Genomic DNA, 20,244 nt, shown 5'->3' on the forward strand with positions numbered 1-20,244 from the left:
TACTTCTGTTAGTCTCAAAGGTGCCACAGGACCCTCTGTTGCTTTTTACAGATTCAGACTAACACGGCTACCCCTCTGATACTTGATTATTCCAATGTACAAGATACGGTGCTGAATGCTTTGCAGTTACTGCCCAGAACACAGCCCTGCTTTTGGGAATGCTCTACATGGCAGCATGCAATGGGTGGGGCATGAACATCCTGGGGAAAGGGGTGGAGCGAGGGAAGCAGCTTGGAGTAACTTACTTGGACCCTTAAAATGCTCCCCACTCCCTTAGGGAATTGTCCTCTTCTCCACCCCTTGCTGTATCTGCACAGTGCCTGGGGCCAGTTACTTGGATAGGCCATGGGATTTGCTCTTTAGGGCAAAATTCTACACCCATTTCTGATGCACACATCTCTACTAACACATTTTGCATCCCCTAAACACACAGATCTCCCACTGCTGCCTGTTGGAACAGCAAAATACCGGGTTTGATATTTTTCCTGCATAATTTTGTCCTAACCTAGGGGTATCTGATTTCCCAGATGCAGCTAGTTTCTCCATCCTCACAAGAAGAAGAAAGAATCATTGACTGTAACTGGGCAAATCTGATATAGAGGTAAAAGAGCTTGAAAGAGTGACACAGCAAATGGATGTGGAAGTACTTCATTTCATAAGGGAGAAATATGTATTAGTGGCCACGGTTTGTACTTACACTATAGTAATAACTCACAAAAGTTGTCATTCCATCTTGACAAGGAATGGATAACAGTTAAAAAACTGAAGTGTTTTATGATTTGATTATATACCTCCCAAACCAGACATGTCAAGTCTATCTCTTTAATGTGACGTTTACCTAAAATGGCTCCTACAGACTTGGATTCTCAGACAAGGTTTTTTTTTATTGAAGAGCAACTAACAGAACTATGTACTAATCACTTGGTCATCGACTGCTGATTTTTCCACAGTCATTAAAATGCTCTGAATCCCCCCTGCTCTGGAGATAAATATGTAACATGATAAAGGACCCCTGACACATTTACATTTATGACATAGTCTTCCAACGATGCCACTGCTCAGCATTCCATCCATGCAACAGTGATGCTGAGAAATCAGATCTGGTAAGAGAAGGCTAGAGCCTTCCAGCGGATTTGTTCTGGATAGCGTTGTGATGACATTTTATTAACAACTGTCAGCGAAAGAAAGCATAACATTTGTTTGACGTGAAATCAAACAGATTTCATGTAGTAGCAGGAATAAAGATTTATTTCAGCAGGATACCAAATACTTTTAAATACTGTAGTTCCTGTTCCTGGGCCTGTTCCTTTCAAAATAAATAAATAAAATCAACACCCAAGATATTTTTTTCTGACACAATGCATTTTTCACTGAGCAGAGGGAGAAGTTCCACCTGATCTGATTAATCTCTGTGTTAAATCATCCCTTCAACAAGTATTATGTAAGTGGGAGTTAGAGATGTAATACGTGCAGTTGAGATGGGAGAATCCAATACAACCTAATGGAATTTACTTCATCTACTGACAAGAGTCACCATTCCTTAATATTTAGCTTAAAGCAGTGCAGTGAAATATGCCTACAGAATATAGCAGGCATTTCTTTCAAGACACTCACAAGCGTGTCATTCTTCTCATACACCTTGGTTTCGAAGGTGTTAAATTCTAGAAGACCACTTCAGAGTGAATCAGTGTCTGGATCACTGCATTACTCATTGTGAGCTGCATGCAGTTTGTTCCCACTAAAACGGAGTTGTGTTGTTGCACTGTTAAGACCTGGTTCAGTCAGAAACCTGCTGCAACAGCTTCAAGCTGTTAACACACATTTATTTTTGGTTGATTCTTTTGGTATTTCATAAAGGTAATGTTTTCAGAGAGCAGACATGTTCAGCCCTGAACACCAGCTCTGGGACAAGAGCTATTTTTCATAATTTTTAAAATCAGCTCACTCTGGAGAGTCACTGTGATATAGTGGACCAAGGGAGCACAGGCCTGGGAGTTAGGAGACTTGGATTCTAAGTCCCCCTTTTGCCATTGGCTCATTTTGTGGTCTTGGGTAAGTCACAGAAGCTTTTTTTTTTTTTTTAAGAAACTAATTATTTTGGACACGCTACGTAGGAAACTTTAAAGAGGCCTCAATTTTAGAAAATACTGGGTACTCACCCTCTGAAAATCCATCCCTTTAAGGACAATTAGAGTTGAGTACCAAAAAAATCACTAGCCAGCTTTGAAAATGGTAGTCTTAAACTTCTCTGCCTCAGTTTGCCACTCCATAACAGAGGACAACATTCTTCCTGATAGGGCGGGTGAGGATTAGTTAAAGTTCATAAAACACTGGAGATGTAGACCAAGATTTTCAAAGCCACATTGGACATCTGGATGCCCAATTCCCATTAATTGTAATGGGAATTGGTTGTCCACATCTTTTTTGGTGGGTTCTCAACTGGTGGCCCATGCATTATCCATTGACAATATGACTGCTCCAGCAATGCAAGGAACTGTACATAAACTCTGCAAATTTCCTGTTCTCCAGGGTCTTGTGTGCTTATTGACATGTGTGTGGAGTGAATGTAATACATCACTATTCTGATCTGGTAGTATTTTACAGGCTAGCATTGTGTTCACGTGTAAGTGACAAACCAACGCCAGAGGGAGTGAAGAATCAAACCAAATAAGAAAATGGCTCTTGTTCCAGAAGCATAAGGAACCCATGACACTCTCTTTTTAAACTAAATGATGAGCTGCATGAGGTTGAGGGTGGCTGTTGACATTGGCCAATGGTAGCATTCTGAGGGAACAGCATATCATCAACATTAAAAATGTCATTGGTTGCTTTGTCTACAGGGTGTTTTTTATGAAACACTGGGCGGGATTGAGGCAAGTCCTTGATCTTGGACCACTGTAATTTTAATTCCACAACTGCTGCCATGTTAGGAGAACCTCCCTTACAATCTTTAGCCCAGTAGTTAGGGTGCTCTCCTAGGGTGTAGGAGACCCAGGTTCAATTCTTCACTCTGCCTGATGTCCCCAAGGAATTTGAAGTTTGAGCTCCCACACTGCAGGAGAGCATCCTTGTCACTGGGCTATGGGATATTTTGGTATGGGTCTGTCTCAATCTCTCCTGTTGAAGCTCTTCCACTTTTTATAAATAATTAGTCATTGGAACAGGGATGTGAACTTGGGTGTCCCTAGGCAAGTATCCTAACTACCACGGTACAACGTAAGAACATAAGAAAGGCCATACTGGGTCAGACCAAAGGTCCATCTAGCCCAGTATCCTGTCTACCGACAGTGGCCAATGCCAGATGCCCCAGAGGGAGTGAACCTAACAGGCAATGATCAAGTGATCTCTCTCTTGCCACCCATCTCCACCCTCTGACTGACAGAGGCTAGGGACACCATTCCTTACCCGTCTTGGCTAATAGCCATTAATGGACTTAACTACCATGAATTTATCCAGTTCTCTTTTAAACTCTGTTATAGTCCTAGCCTTCACAACCTCCTCAGGTAAGGAGTTCCACAAGTTGACTGTGCGCTGTGTGAAGAAGAACTTCCTTTTATTTGTTTTAAACCTGCTGCCTATTAATTTCATTTGATGACCCCTAGTTCTTGTATTATGGGAATAAGTAAATAACTTTTCCTTATCCAGTTTCTCCACATCACTCATGATTTTGTATACCTCTATCATATCCCCCCTTAGTCTCCTCTTTTCCAAGCTGAAGAGTCCTAACCTCTAATCTCTCCTCATATGGGATCCGTTCCAAACCCTTAATCATTTTAGTTGCCTTTTTCTGAACCTTTTCTAGTGCCAGTATATCTTTTTTTGAGATGAGGAGACCACATCTGTACGCAGTATTCGAGATGAGGGCGTACCATCGATTTATATAAGGGAAATAATATATTCTCAGTCTTATTCTCTATCCCCTTTTTAATGATTCCTAACATCCTGTTTGCTTTTTTGACAACTGCTGCACACTGCGTGGACATTTTCAGAGAACTATCCATGATGACTCCAAGATCTTTTTCTTGACTTGCTGTAGCTAAATTAGCCCCATCATATTGTATGTATAATTGGGGTTATTTTTTCCAATGTGCATTACTTTACATTTATCCACATTAAATTTCATTTGCCATTTTGTTGCCCAATCACTTAGTTTTGTGAGATCTTTTTGAAGTTCTTCACAGTCTGCTTTGGTCTTAACTATCTTTAGCAGTTTAGTATCATCTGCAAACTTTGCCACCTCACTGTTTACCCCTTTCTCCAGATCATTTATGAATAAGTTGAATAGGATCGGTCCGAGGACTGACCCTTGGGGAACACCACTAGTTACCCCTCTCCATTCTGAGAATTTACCATTAATTCCTACCCTTTGTTCCCTGTCTTTTAACCAGCTCTATCCATGAAAGGACCTTCCCTTTTATCCCATGGCAGCTTAATTTACATAAGAGCCTTTGGTGAGGGACCTTGTCAAAGGTTTTCTGGAAATCTAAGTACACTATGTCCACTGGATCCCCCTTGTCCACATGTTTCTTGATCCCTTAAAAGAATTCTAATAGATTAGTAAGACATGATTTCCCTATACAGAAACCATGTTGACTATTGCTCAACAGTTTATGTTTTTCTATGCGTCGGACAATTTTATTCTTAACTATTGTTTCGACTAATTTGCCTGGTACAGACGTTAGACTTACCGGTCTGTAATTGCCAGGATCACCTCTAGAGCCCTTTTTAAATATTGCGTTACTTTAGCTAACTTCCAGTCATTGGGTACAGAAGCTGATTTAAAGAACAGGTTACAAACCTTAGTTAACAGTTCTGCAACTTCACATTTGAGTTCTTTCAGAATTCTTGGGTGAATGCCATCATGCTCACTCTCTCTTTTCCTGATCAAATGTCATTGCCTTCATGAATGACTATTACCTGCCAGTATGAATGACAATTAATAGTCACTGGGCCAGGGATCCACTTATCAAAGCTAGTGGGACATTCGTTATGTTCAGATATAGACATTCACATAAAATTGGACCAACTAGCACATTTCCTTTGAAATGGAGGGTTTTTTTTTTAAATTACTTTTCAATAAACTTGCAAGTAAACCCATCTTCAAACAATGCAAACAACACAGAGGTAACCCAAAAATACAGCTGCAGGCAGGGTACAGATAGCCTACTATTGTAATATGATCTTGATAGTCTAGGACTGAGGAGGCAACATGCCCCGGAAGAGACTGGGACCTATTTAGACGGGGACCTCTTACTTTATTGCAATTCTTGAGGGACACACACAGTTGTAATAGTGATCCTTTAACAAGACACACACACACACACACACACACACACCATTAAGTCCATTGTCTTTCAGATGGCAATGATTCTTACTAGTACATTATCTGAGCGGGATTTCAGCTCACGGCTGAGATGGTAAACGCTCCTGAACTGGTTTTGTATAGAAGTATGTCACCACAGAGGAACATAAACAGGAATGTCAGGAAGAGGAGTATACACCCCGTGAGACTTAAGGCTGAGATGTTCAAAACTGCCAAAGGGATCTGAACATCCAATTCCTTGTAAATTTCTTTTCTACTGAAAGTAAAGTATAAGCTGATTGTCCTTCTTAACACTTACTGTTCCCTTTAAGGTCAGATACTCAGCTGGTGTAAAGCAGTGTAGCTCCATGGAAGGCAATGGTGCTATGTGAACTTGCACCCAGATCAGGATTGACTACTAAGGGAAAGATCCTCAAGTTGTTGTGTTTTGGTAGGTACAGTGTAATGTGCAAGTCACCTTTAAAGAAGAACACGTCTATCTGTAGGCAGGGAGCAGCATTTAGAGTACATTTTTAGGATTCATGCATAGTGTGTATCATGACAACACATTTTGAGGTTACATGGTAAACACAGCCTTGTTATGCATCAACAATCCAAAAGGTGCTGTTCATTACTATACTTACAGTGCAGAATCAAATTGTATTGGACAAGTCTACAATAAGCTGTAAGTACTCCATTTACCAGAAAAGCAGACTATTTTTTAAAACAGATGATTATATTATTTTGTGGCTCCATCAGAAACACGTTACACAAGGAAACATCTTAAAGACGACACAATTTTTCCATTTAAAGAGAATCTTCTCTCTACAGCTTCTTTAAGAGCTAATATAGTAAACAATTTAGGTTCATTTCAGGGAGACATCATATGTTCTGCTACTCTTCCTTTTAAATGCAGCAGTGCCACTTGAAATAAAATACTGTATATTACCACACTGGCACTTTTCTCCTTAACCTTGCTGATATATGCAGAGTCGCACGTGTGTTGTTACTGCAAAGAAATGTAGTGTATCTTACTGACATACACTAGGAATTTTTCCAGGTTATGGCTAGTGACAACTGTCATTGCAATTAATGCGCCAACAAACCGAACCTTATTAGCTTGAAACAAAAAGTGCACAAATCCCACAATCCAACTCAAATGGAGAAAAATTGAGCAGACTGTGGTACAGATGACATTTTATTCAGGTTACAGGGCCATCTGTAGTACCCTCTCTTCTCCATACAGGAAATATAGTGTGTCTTGAATCTGCAGTGATAGTAAACCTCTTGAGAATTTCCTAGTTCCTTTTAGAAAGCAGTCAGAAAAGAATCTGTGTGGTAAGTTTACTGCATCATGATGGGAACTGAGAACTGAGTGGGATGTGTCAAACACTGTCGCCTCTCACTTCCAATCTCCCTAAGGCACAAACTCTCAATTCGCATGACCTGCATGGAAGGGTTAAAGAAACAACACAAGCTGCCTGCCTTCATTACTGTGCTTGTACACAGGAAGTACCACCGAAGTTCAAGCACTCATGATTCCAGTGAAAAGGAAGTTGTTAAATCACTACACCACTTACTCTCTGTTGCGAGTACAGGGGGAAGCGAGCTCTTTGGCTTTTTGGTCTTCTTCTCAGCAGACTTTGGGGTCTTTGTAGGTGAGGGATCTGAAATTAAAACAAAAGTAATAATAAAATATTCATCTTATTTGAGAATTGAGGGGGAGGGGAAAATATCCTCCTAATTCATCATAAATTTGTTTTTGGTCTTCCTGCAAAGTTGGGGGAAACTGTTGGTTTGCACATTGTTTACACAGGATTTACTGCTCACGGTTGCTGGGGAATGCCAAGTTCCAAGGAGAAGAGGGACCAACAAGGAAGGAGAGCTCTCTGCGGTTCAGAAGCAGTGGCACTCAGGACTCGATAAAGCTGATACAGTTAACTGCTCCAATTAAAGGGGACACTGCCAAGGATGACCAGCCTTTCTTAACCAATGAGAAGAAGGGGGGTTGTGTCTGAGCTGCCCTCTGCACAGCTCAGGCTGGAGGGGCATAAAGGAGACTTTTAACCAAAGAAACTCAGATTGCCTATACATGAACTGACAGAATGCAGACAGCTTAGAGAGGCAAATCCTCATAGGCCCAGCAACACTCTATACAACTGTTCTAAAACCATTTTAGAAACCCAGTGGGCAGCAGGAACAAAGAGGGATTAGACCCCAAAGTAGCCTCAGTGCTCAGCTCCCTGCTGGTTCTCTGCTTGGGCTGTCTGTTGTGGGGATTAAGTTACAATTGTCACAGAAAGAATGCACGGAGGAAGCAGGCAGCTATTTTTTGCCATTTAGTGAGGGATGAGGTTGGGAAAGAGCATGTATGGAAAGAGGGAGGAAGTTTTACTGAAGGAGTTTCCCTATCAGGGAAAGTACTTACCATCCACCAACACTTTGCAAGCACATTCAGCTCTCCCTGCTGCATTCTCAGCTATGCATTTGTACTGGCCCACATCTTCAGGAAAGGCCTTGCCAATGGTGAGTGAGCACAGTGACCCTAACACAAAGGAAAGAGAGGTCAGAGGGACATTGCATTTTGCAAATTTTGAAAGTACAGTATTGTTAGCAGTGATGGAACAGATTGGCTGAACTGTTCTGGCAATACTGAGTTCTGTAGGAGATCACAGTTCCTTAAATGCTGTTGGTGTCTCTACGCTGGAAGATATGTTTCATTAAACTAGGAGGCCAATTTTCAAATTCACTGGAGTGATGAACAATTTATATATGAAGGCTGAATTAAGTAAATTACTCTGGATTCTCAAAGTAGGATTGAGGCACCTAAAATGGATTTTCGGTAGAGATGCATGCGAGAGCCAGATACAAACCTTTGTTAGTAGTAATTATTTGTATTACAGCAGCACCTAAAGGCCCCACCTGAGATTGGGGCCAGATTGTGCTAGGTGTTGTACAACCATATAACAAAGAAATGGTCCCTGCCCCAAAGAGTTTACAGTCTAAGACTACAGACAACAGGACCTCTGCAAATTGATCAGATGCAAGTTTTTGGTTTGGTCTCATCTCAGTATCCAAGGGTGAAAACGGGTAACCTAAGATAGGTACCTAAGCTTGAAAATAATACAGCAAAAGTCACTTTCATTTTGTTGGCATGGCTCAAAGAACAAGTGTAATGGTAGCTCTCAAAAAATAAAAAGGCCCATACATCAGCACTATCAACGGTATTGCTGTAGCAAAGTATCGGAGGGGGAGCCGTGTTAGTCTGGATCCGTAAAAAGCAACAGAGGGTCCTGTGGCACCTTTAAGACTAACAGATGTATTGGAGCATAAGCTTTCATGGGTGAATGCCCACTTCGTCAGATGCATGTAATGGAAATTTCCAGAGGCAGGTATAAATATGCAGGCAAGAAGCAGTCTGGAGATAACGAGGTTAGTTTAATCAGGGAGGGTGAGGTCCTCTGCTAGCAGTTGAGGTGTGAACACCAACTTGTCCTCTATTTATCATTCCTGGAGTCTCATGTCCTACTTCCTCTTAGGCCTCTCCAACTATCTTGGACCCTCTGACTACTGTACCATTCCCCAGCACCTCCTACTGGTCGGTCTCTTTCTCTGGGGCTAGGTCTATACTACCCGCCTGAATCGGCGGGTAGAAATCGACCTCTCGGGGATCGATTTATCGCGTCCCATCGGGACGCGACAATCGATCCCCGAATCGGCGCTCTTACTCCACCAGCGGAGGTGGTAGTAAGGGCCGCCGACAGAAAGCCGCAGAAGTCGATTTTGCCGCCATCCTCACAACGGGGTAAGTCGGCTGCGATACGTCGAATTCAGCTACGCTATTCACGTAGCTGAATTTGCGTATCTTAAATCGACTCCCCCCTGTAGTGTAGATGTACCCTGGGTTAAGTACAGACTACTTCTCAGCTCCCAGCAGGCCTGCCTCTTGGTCACACACATCCCTATCTCATGAGTCTCATGATCTGAGAAGGAAACCAATCACAGGTGAAACTGTGCCCAAACTCCCTTAAAAGCGATCAACTCACCCTGTGACAGGAATATCAGAGAAGATTACAGATTTCCCCCAGGGATACCCAAAGATTTAGCTTCAGCTCTGATGCAACAACTGAACTCTTCGTATAGAGAAAATCTCCCTTTTTAAAAGGGTATGTCATGATGTGAAGCAAAATGAAATGTAATGAGACTGTTCTCAATGCAATTGCTTTGTGAGGCAAGCATGAGTAGGACCACAATGATTTTTTTGTTGTTGTTGACTCTCAGCTAGATTGGAGAAATGGACTAAAATTCAATTCCCCCCCGTCCCCGGCTCTCCAAGGAACAAAATGAAAATTATTTCTGCTGAGCAAGGCTGGCCCTCTTAGTCACATAGTATATAGGCTCTGCCAGTCACAGGAAAAGAAATGCGTGTCTTCCCCCACGACTTATCTCAAGAATCAGGTTTGAACTCAAAATGCAGCATGAACAGCAAATGGAGGAGAAGCATTAAAAAATGCTCTTACAGGCTGCTTGCAATGACATACAATGTTCAAGGTAGTCTTTTGTAATTTATAGATAGAGTCTGAGTGGATATTAAGACTAATTTTAAATAATTCATAGAGTTCTACAACTTGCATCAAAAAGATAACCTACTAACTCACAGAACCACCATAGGAAACAGACACATACATGGTGGATTGTTACACACCTTATTAAAACGGAGTACAGTTAGCAGTACAGGACAATGTTATTTATGAAAATATGTTAATATGAAAATAAATGTTATTTATCCTTTTAGAAAGTTCCTACCCTGACCAACAGATCATTCCCCATTATTAAAGTAATAGCTATACACAAATCCTCAGGATTTCTAGTAACAATGCTGAATGTGCCACATGGTGTACAACAATCTTTGTTAAAATGCTTTTAAAATCCAGCCCTTGTATGGCTACAAGGAAATGCTTTTGTTGCACCAACTTTCAGTCTCACAGCAACTGAATAAATAGGTACCAATAGCATTCATAACTGATGAGCTTGAGGGTCCACTGCAAGAGTTGAATTAAGCTGCTATGTCATTCATGTAACTGCTCAACAGCTCTGAGATGTGTCAACTGCTCCATTCAGCTTAGCTGGGCTAGACTGAAAACCCCTATGCTGTCAATTTAAACATCAACATTGTTAACTATTTCACTGCTCATCATTTTAGTTGAAAACATCTGTATTTCTATTAGCAGTTCTGGGGTTCTGGTTAGAGCTTGTTTAAATGTACCGAATGCAAAGCAGGGTCCAAGTTCATTGTTTAATTAGCATGTGTCATGTCTCCTGCTCATTAATTTTCACTTAATACAGCCCAGCAAATAAATGGAGTAAGAGTACTAACATAGGGGCAGTAATAAAGGGCCACCTTTACTCATTAGCTAGCTGAGTAGTCCCATGGGAATCAATAGGATCACTCATGGATTAAGGGGCTACCCAGTGAGAATAAGGATCTGACTCATAGAAGTGAGGTTTCCTTGCCTGTTGTAATTTGTAGGGCAGTAATGCCTACAGGCCCCAACCAAGACTGGGGTCCAATTGTGCCAGGCACTGTACAAACACAATGAGAGATAGCCCTTGCCCTGAAAAGCTTACAATCTAGACACCACAAGTAAAGGGTGGGGGGAGAAAGAGATGCACAGAGAGGTGAAGTGACTTGCCCAAGATCACACAAGTCTGTAGCAAAGCTGGGAACAGAATCCAAATCTTGACTCCCAGTCCAGTACCCCATCCACTAAACCTCATTGCTTCTTTTATAAACTAAGTTACCTATTGTATACTGCAAATACTCTCCTGGAAAATATTTTCTCATTTAATGTCTAGGTTTTGGTCTGCCCTCTTTGCTTATAGAATTTAACATTGCATATTTCTATGTCCTTGTAGTGGGGTGGCTGCCCCACACCTGCAGAACAGGGGTTGAAAGCAGCCCTGGAGAGGGCTGTGGCTAGAAAAACGTTAAAAGCAGCCAAGCGAGGCTGAGGGAAAGCAGCCACAGCTGAGGCCAGCACAATCAGGGCCCAGCTGGCCCTTATAAGAGGGCTGGGGGCCAGGAGCTGGAGGAGTCTCTCTCCGGCCTTGGAGGGAGAAGGACTTGGCTGCCTGGGAGCTTGGGGTACAGGGAACAGAGCAGGGCTGGGGAAAGGCAAGAGAGCTGGGGAGCTCCAGCTGGGCAAATCCCCCGGCTTCAGGCACTGGAAAAAGGCCAAAACAGGTACTGGGGTTGCAGAGGCTGCAGCCCAGGCTTAGGCAGAGGCAGCTGGTCCGAACCCCTTGCCAATGATGAGTGGCCATTACAGACTGCAGTCTGCTCCAGTGAGCAGGGCTAGATGTTGACTGGCAGTAGAAACTGAGGCAAGGTGGGTTTAGAGGGCTGGGGGTTCCCCTGAGAGGGGAGACCCAGAGTGTGGGGGTACTGCTGGGGCAGACCCCAAGGTAAAGGGCACCGGGGTCTGGGAGGGACACTAGGTCAGCGGCAGGCGAGACACCGGCCTGCAGCGGGTGCTCCAGATGCTGGAAAAGAGCGAATTCCCAAGACAACCAGCAGGAGGTGCCACGCCGGTGAGTCGTCGCCTCGCTACAAGCCTTAACTACAAAAACAAAAAAAATCTGATTGGGTTCAACAGGGACAAAAACACAAACAAACAATAAAACCCAAAACTTTCCAAAAGGCCTGTGTTCAGTGATCGAGGGCTATATTCCATTCCCTGGGCTAGGAGGCCAAATGTCTTCCAATGAAGTATTTGGTATTTCCTCTGCAAAAGCCCTTCCTGACCTCCTGCACAGAGAGTATTTTCTCATAGTTCTGAGAAAGCTCAGCCTGGTGATTCCAGCTGGGTATTTTGAATCTTGGCACCTCACAAATCCCTGCTGAGTGAACAACTTCACAGTGAATTTTGTCCTGCTCAGATCTGTTTGCAGTAATCAGCCAATTGACGACAAACCCTACAGCTCGCACATCAGCACTATGGAGAATACTGCCACTGAGGATAGTGCACATGCAATAGAGCTCATACAAATGGTTTGGATGAGACATTTTCAGGGACTACCACTGGGACCTTTGCAGTAGTGCAGTGACACGGTTAAAGAAGATGTAAGCAGACAGTTTACAGGAGGTTCAAGTTTAAACACAAAACCCCTTTCTGGGGTTTTGGGCCTGTTTCAGGATTTTGTGGTTTAACCAAAATAGTGCATACGTAGCAAACTACCTCCGGCTGCTGCATTGCTTCCATGAATCTCTAGTCAGCAAGCTCCAGAACACAAAGGAAGTATTCAAACCAACAACCACCACCTCTTGTGTCCAATTCCTTGTCCTGACTTCTAGTCAGGGAAACCCCTGACTCCTTATCTCCCAGGAGAGTAAACTCAGATCAGATGATGAAGTTCTTACATTAGTAACTAAGGAGGGTGTTAAATATCATCCACTCGGGATAAACATTTTAAAATCAGCATGCCCAGATAACTTACACCCAAAATCCTAAAAGAGTTGGCTGAGGAGATCAATGGAATAAGTATGTTCATTTTTCATAAATATTGGAATAGTGGGGAAATTCCAGAAGACTGGAAGAGTGCTAATACTGTGATAATATTCAAAAAGGACAAGTGGGATGACCTGGGTAAAACTCTGGGCAGGTTAGCCTAGCATCAGTACCAGGCACAATAATGGAAAAACTGATAGGGGATTCTATTGATAAAGGATAGGAATATAATTAACACCAGTCAACACGGTTGTATGAAAACTTGTTCTGATCAAACAAACGTAATTTCATTCTCTGAAGAGACTATAAGCATGGTTGATAAAAGTAATTGTGTAGCTGTAATCTACTTACACTTTAGTAAGGTATTTAACTCAGTACCACATGAGATTCTGATTAAAAAGCTCTCTCTATAAAATATCAATAAAGCACATGTTAAATGGATTAAGAATTGCTGGCTGACAGATCTCAAAAAGTAATTGTTAATGAAGGGTGGGGGTGTTTCTAGTTGGGTTCTGCAGGGATTTGTACGAGGCCTGACACTATTCAACAGTTTCTGGAAGTAAATATATCATCACTGCCGATAAAATTTGTGGATGACAACAAGATTGGCAGAGTGGTAAATAACGAGGAGGATATGTCAGTCATACAAAGCGATCTTGCCCATTCAAACAAAATGCGTTTTAATACAGCTAAATGTTATGTTATACATCTGGGAACAAGGAATGCAGGCCACCATCTACAGAATGGAGGACTGTACCCTGGAAGGTAGCGATGCTGAAAAAGATTTAGGAGTCATTGTGGACAAGCGGCTGAACATGAACTCCCAGTGTGATGCTAAGGCAAAAAGGGCTAAGGAGATCCTTGGGGGCAGCAGTAAAGAGGTGATTTTTACCTCTGTATAAGGCATTGGTCAGACCAGGTCGTTTTATTTTGTTGGAGGAATAGGAACCACAATATGATGGGGGTGGAAATCATACATAAAAGGACCATTTGGGATAATTTAGCAGAGCTGTGCCATGGTCTTTTTGAGATTCTGCAGCTGCTTTTCTTCTGACCTTTCCTAGATTGTTCAGATTTATGGAGTGTCCTAGTTCATGATGATGTGTTTCCAGTCAGTTCCTGGAGGTTACACATTTTGCGGCCTAAGATGTCAGACATATCAAAGGAACTGTAGTGTTTTGAACAACACATATAGGGCATCAGATGCAATTATTTGCTAGGCACAAGAAAATGCACCTGCAGGGAGGTAAAATCTGTGGTGTACAGGTGTGGAATTATCCTATCAAAATTTTTGTTTGTTTTGACAAAGGAAGGATTTTATCCAAAAAGTCATGGCAGGCACTGGTTTAGCAGACAGACATGCATGATTGACAGGAGAGCTTAGAAGCAATGTTAAGTCACAAAGAAATTGTTAAAGACATTATTACTAACAAGATCAACAATCGTTTATGCTGTCTCAGCACCAGGGATGGGAAAAGAACACTAGCAGTGAAGGATCTATGTTCTGGGCAAAGCAATGGGAATTCTGGTGCACAACCCCATATTTGCTTGGTGAATGCCAAGCTGCACTGTTGTCACCTGATGTAGGCCCAAGTAGAAACAATGACCCTTCATGCCCAGTTGTGAATAGGGTCTGTGATGCTGGCAGACCAAGTGCCAGCTCTTGTCAAAGCTTTAGGCCTCAGCTGAGCAATGACAAATTCATTCCTGGAAATCTGTCTGTTTCACCTTTGTTTTAGTATGGTTAAGATGGGTATTGGAATTATAACAGTGTATTTAATGTGTAGATATTACACAATGCTTATAAATTGCTACATGTATTAATCTCACTTGCAATAGCTTTATCATAAGCTATAAGGAAATGCTTGCTTGGAAACTGTGAACTCAGTCAGGAGGGACTGTCTTCTAACCATCAAGAAGGCATAGCGAAACTAAATGGGCCATTGTGGGACATCACAATTCAGAGACATTGTTAATTGCCCCAGCACACCCACGAAGAGACTACATGCAAAAGTGCTTGTCCTATCAACTTGAATTCTTGAAGAAGGAAATAAAAAAAGCTGACAATAAAATCTCTCTCTCTGTTTGAACTCTCACAGGGCTGGAGCTATGAAACTGAAGCAGAGATCCTCAGAGTCAATCTGGATTAGCCCTCAAAGACATTCAGTGCTGCTGACAGATTGCTACAATTCTGTCACCTTTTGGACCCATAGACTGAAATTGATTTGTTTATATATGTTGCCTACCTTAATCTGTAAATAACTCATTTATTTTTCCTAGTTAATAAATCCTTAGTGGATTTACTATAGGATTGGCTACAAGTGTTGTCTTTAGTGTGAGATCTGAAGTGCACCTGGTACTGGGGTAAGTGACTGGTCGCTTGGCACTGGAAGCAACCTGAATCTTTTGTGTTCTTTGATGTATAGCAACCAACTATCACTAAGTCCAGCTTGCCTGGGAGGCAAGATAGACTGGAATGCCCAAGGGGACTGTCTGTAACTCCATGGTGAGACTGGTATAGTGCTTCAGGAGTTCACATTTGTTATTGGGTTGGTGACATCTAGTTATCGAACATACCACCAGTTGGGGTCTCTGCCCTGCTTTTTGGCAGTCTGCCCTGAAGTTGGCATTCACAGTTGTGAACCATTCCAGAGAATGAGACAGGGTCATTCCACAGTGGTGACGGTGCACTTAGGGAGAAATTGCAGAATACACTAAATCAGAATTTAATTACAAAGGCAAATCACCCAGCTGTGACACAGACCCATTTTGCATCTCTCCTCTCCAGCAATGACCCCACTTCAATGCTCCTTTCATCACCTTCTCCCATAATAGTCTCTGTGCCTTGGGGTTATTATTAGTATTGTGGTAGCACTTAGGAACCCTAGTCAAGGACTGGGATCCCAGTGTGCTAGGCACTATACACACAGAACAAAAAGATAATCCCTCCCCCAAGTAGTTTACAGACAAAGTAATTTTGTTCCATGCTGCTGCTATCCATCCAGCCTCCAAATCTGTCCATCCAGGATCTACCACTCTGACTTTCAAATTCCCCCTAATAACTCACCTAAAAAAGAGGGAGCATGCTCACACTTTAACGTGAACTAAAATCAAATGTATCTTAACTACACAGATGTACTTATGTCTAACCTGAGTAACATTTTCCACCTCCTGGGTATCTTTTCTATCAGTTATTTATTTATTTTAAGTTATGATAGACAAAGAAAGGTGCCCATCCCAAGTGCTAAGACAACTGAACCTTTGACCGGCATTTAAAAGCACAAACTGTAATTATGAAAAGAAAACCAGCAGTGACCTCCACCACATGCAAATAGCAGCCAATCAAATCTGTTAGTAAAAGAAAAATTGGAGACCCTAGCTCACCGTCCCATAAAAATTATACCTCAAGCATCAAATGCACCCATCCCTAAAAAACTAAACCTTGCAGCTTGTTCTTTGGGGAAGCGTTCCTTTAACAGCATGGAGACAGGCAGTTAGTATGAAGGTGCCCAAATTGAATAAGAAAAATAAAATCAGTGATGACGTTAACAGTTTTGATGCTGAGATGAAAGGAAGAGCCTGTGTTCTTAGATACAGTATGTTGTGATTGTGAGATAGTGTCCAATATTATGCTGTCCAGGCTCTGGATTTTTATAGCTAACATGGACTTTAACCTAGAGAAATATTTTGGAAGCCTTATTTAATAGTTGGTCCATGACTTTGTCACAGTCTAAGTACAGAAGGCCAGGGTCTGAAGAGCTTTCCTTGAGCAGTTATCTCTTGTTTGCTGGAGACGTTAGAATCAGAAATGGGATTTGGAGCTTGTGTTCTGGTTTGCAACCCTCTAAGGTCTGGGGAAGTTTGGATCTAGATTCAAAGCTTCACTGTTGGGCCCATTATTCCTGCCTTCGGGTGGGATGACCTGGTTTAAGGAGGGCTTATGGGGTTAGCCTCTTCAAAAAGGAGGGAGTACCTCCCTCTACCTTTCAGTAGAAGGGTGTTTAGCAGAGGAAAGGGCTGATTACAAATAGGGGACAAACAGCAGGGGAAGTTCCTTCCAAAGGATTGTTACACTCCGGTGGTAACAATCAGATCACTGGTACAACCTAGATGTCAGAAGAGATTGGGTGTGTGTAAGATACATACTTTTTAACCTGCAATTCCTAAAACAATAAATCACTGGTGTATGGCAGGTGGCTATGTTACTTTACTTTCCATGTGCTTGCCTCAGTGGTAAATTTGGCCACATGGGAGGTCACATAACTTAAGTGAAGCTGCAGCCTCTTTGGCTTTCCAGTAATGTTGGAGTGTTTTAATTTGGTTTCAGAAGAGCAAAAATGTGGCATTGTGCCAGGTTCATGTGTCACTGATGCTGCATGCTTTGTGAGCAATCAGCCCACATCAACGAGAACAGGTGCGTGCTATGCAAAAGGGCAGGTAAAGGTCTCTCTCCTTCTGGCAGTAGGTTATTCCAATGCAGCCTTAGATCCTGATTCATTAACTAGGTGCATGCCATTTCTGTGAGCTTCGCAATGAAGCTACAGTATCGGTGGGATACATTTTATGGTATTCTTTCTCAGAGATCTCCTTTTCTACTCCTGACGGCCATCAACTAAAATGTCGCCATCAAATCTAAGGGTAGTATACATTCCGAAGAGAGGGAGAAATATTGGACAATAGGCTCAATCCTGCTTCCACTAGGATTTTTACTGTTGAATACAATGAGAGCCAGATGATACCCTAGCACTCAAAAATAGCTTTGCAGGAACTAAGCCCATTAACGTGAGCTAGGTCCCTTTGCTATTAATTCCTCTCCTCCACATTGCATCAACCTTCTTTTAGCTGAGGACGGCTGAACAGGATTATCTGCAGAGCTCATTAAATGCTGCTCGTAGATTGGTGGAAGGGCTTGCTGCAGGAGGGAGCAGGTTGCTTGTTCAGGACTCCCAGTCCCAAAGATTGGACCTGGGTCTTCAGCATGCTAATGCAGAGTTCTAACCTGCCAACGGCCCAGTCTGTTGCTGTTTTATGCGTATAAGCTAAAGATGGAAAAGACTTATTGGGTCACCCAGATTAACCCCTTCTCAGTGCAGGGCTGTTTCCTATTGTTATTTATATTCTGGCAACTTCTAGAAGCCCAAACTGAGATCAAGGCCTCTCTATACAGAGTAAGAGACAGTCTCTGCCTTGAAGTGTTTAGTCTAATTAGGCAAGACCAACAAAGGGTTCGAGGGGAAATAAAGGCGCACAGAGATGATATGATACGTCCAAGGCCACGCAGCAGGTCAGTGAACAGAACCACGTATCTCGACTACCAGCCCAGTTCCCTGTCCACTGACCCACACTGCCTTTGTACACTTACTACTGTTACATCCAATCTGGATTTAAAATGTGGTGGGGTCCCCCACTTCCTCTGGGAGATTATCCCATAGGGCAACAGAGCTCACTGTCAGGAATTCTTTCTTGATATTCAACCTAAATTTGCCCTTTCTTACTATCTACCTTGCAGCTACTAGTTCTATGTCCTTTTAGCATGCGAATTATTTCCTCTCCAGTCTCGATGTTTACATCCTTCAAATATTTACAAACCCTTATTAGCAGAAAAAGAAAATAAATAAAATAATTGGCACTTGCTTTGAACGAGGAGCATGAAACTCTAATTATTTAATTCACAGTGGGCATGGAAGCATTTCACTGCAAAACAGTGGCACAACTTAATCCCCACCACCACCAGCTCCAAAGCCAGCTGATATGGATTTGAAATTTACCAGGGGGTAGCTTCCCAAAGCCAAACCAGTTAAAGATAATACCAATGAGCTAATAATATTACTACTACTAGAACATAAAGGCTGTAGCCCTGATTTTAGACGTATTTAGATATTACTCCACTCAGCACTGCAATGTCTGACTTAGGAACCTAAGTCCCTTTCAGTGGGATTTAGACTCCTAAGTGCCCAATTCACTTTGATTCTTAGGACTTCTCTACACTGCTCCCACTGTTCAGACAATGGAGGTGTGAATAGCAGCATGCACCTAAATGATGCGTTGTCACTCCACTAACAGTACTGCAGATGAAAATTAAAAGGTTCATTGTTCGTGTTAACAGAGTTCTTCAAGCAGGACTACGTTAATTTGAACTAGGAACCTTTTAGTGCACGCCGCAGCATCCACACAGGGAGTTACTGAGCAGCACTTTGGTGTGTATTGCTCTTCACATCCTCGTAGTCCAAACAGTTTGGCAATGTAGACGTAGCCTTAGTCATAGGCTCCTAAGTCTCTTCAGTGTGGCACTGCTGAGCAGACCAATGCCTAAATATCTTAAAAATCTGGGCCAGAGCTCCTACTCCTTGCAGCGTGGCCATCTTTAAATGTTGTACTTTTCCTCTCATCATAAACTTTTCTTTTCAGTCCCGTGGCAAGAACTTGCTCTACTGTGAGCTCATGACAAAACATCAGCCATGTGGCACCACAACTCAGTGCTGCTGCACCAGCCCCATTACACTGGGAGGCTTTAACAACCCATCAGTCAGGGTAGCTGACAGGCCAACTTCAGCATCACTACTCTCCTGGAAAATCCGGACCATAGGGAGCCCTAGTTAGTTCTGGTTTCTAGCTCGACCAACCACATCACAACCCCCATTTCCTTTATAACATTATTATTTCTTAGTACTCCACCTCCATCAGGCAAGAAAGCAACTTCATGCAGAAAGATCACTGTGACAATAAAACTGGGCCCAGCAGGCGGCTCCAATGCAATTCAGGAAAATGATTGTCTGGAAGAGAGATTTGCACCATCAGGTTGTTTGCTGTAATTCTGCATTGAGCTGTGGTGGGTGAGTGGTGGGTGGGAGAGATGAAACACTAACTGCAGCCAAGGCCAGAGTTGAATCCCTGCCACCTGGGCTTCTTTCCGCATAAGCAGGGATTCAGCTCAGGATGAGGGTTATTCAAGGTTGGATTCCCTCCCTTTCAACCCCTCTCACACATACACACACACACCATCCCTGTGCTGCACTAAGGTGAGACACACCCGCTGACAAGTAGGGCTGATGCTTGTCAATGAAATCATTATACCATTTCAGGTACATGCAAGAAGTCAGGCACTTGGTGCATCTTCCACGCCATCTAGCTACTGACATTGTGGTATTGGAGCACCAACCTGGTACCTCTGTGAAGACAGTGTTACCTCTTCAAAACTTCTAGCTCCCACTGGCTTAAAATAAAGGAGTCCAGAAGTTGCTTGTGTGTTCAGCTCACTGTGCAGTAACTTGTTGCTCTTGGTGGACCACCTAGGTATGGTATTTTGGTTCTGATTTAATTTCATTATTGGGAGTTAGCTATACAGTGAAACATAGATAAGAGACAGAGGGGTAGCCGTGTTAGTCTGAATCTGTAAAAAGCAACAGAGGGTCCTGTGGCACCTTTGAGACTAAC

The 20,244-nt window shown here is 42.6% G+C and overlaps 1 protein-coding gene across 1 annotated transcript in view; it reads right to left on the bottom strand.

Annotated features, from left to right (window-relative positions):
- The window catches only part of MYLK (myosin light chain kinase), a gene marked incomplete in the record, with an annotated part of 315,646 nt that overhangs the window by 71,728 nt on the left and 223,674 nt on the right, over positions 1-20,244 (bottom strand). The window contains 2 exon segments of the mRNA XM_034786555.1: positions 6,883-6,969; positions 7,731-7,847. Coding sequence (XP_034642446.1) covers positions 6,883-6,969; positions 7,731-7,847 — 204 coding nt within the window.

The sequence above is a fragment of the Trachemys scripta genome, chromosome 11 (assembly GCF_013100865.1).
Source record: "Trachemys scripta elegans isolate TJP31775 chromosome 11, CAS_Tse_1.0, whole genome shotgun sequence".
In the NCBI taxonomy this organism is placed as follows: domain Eukaryota; kingdom Metazoa; phylum Chordata; order Testudines; family Emydidae; genus Trachemys; species Trachemys scripta.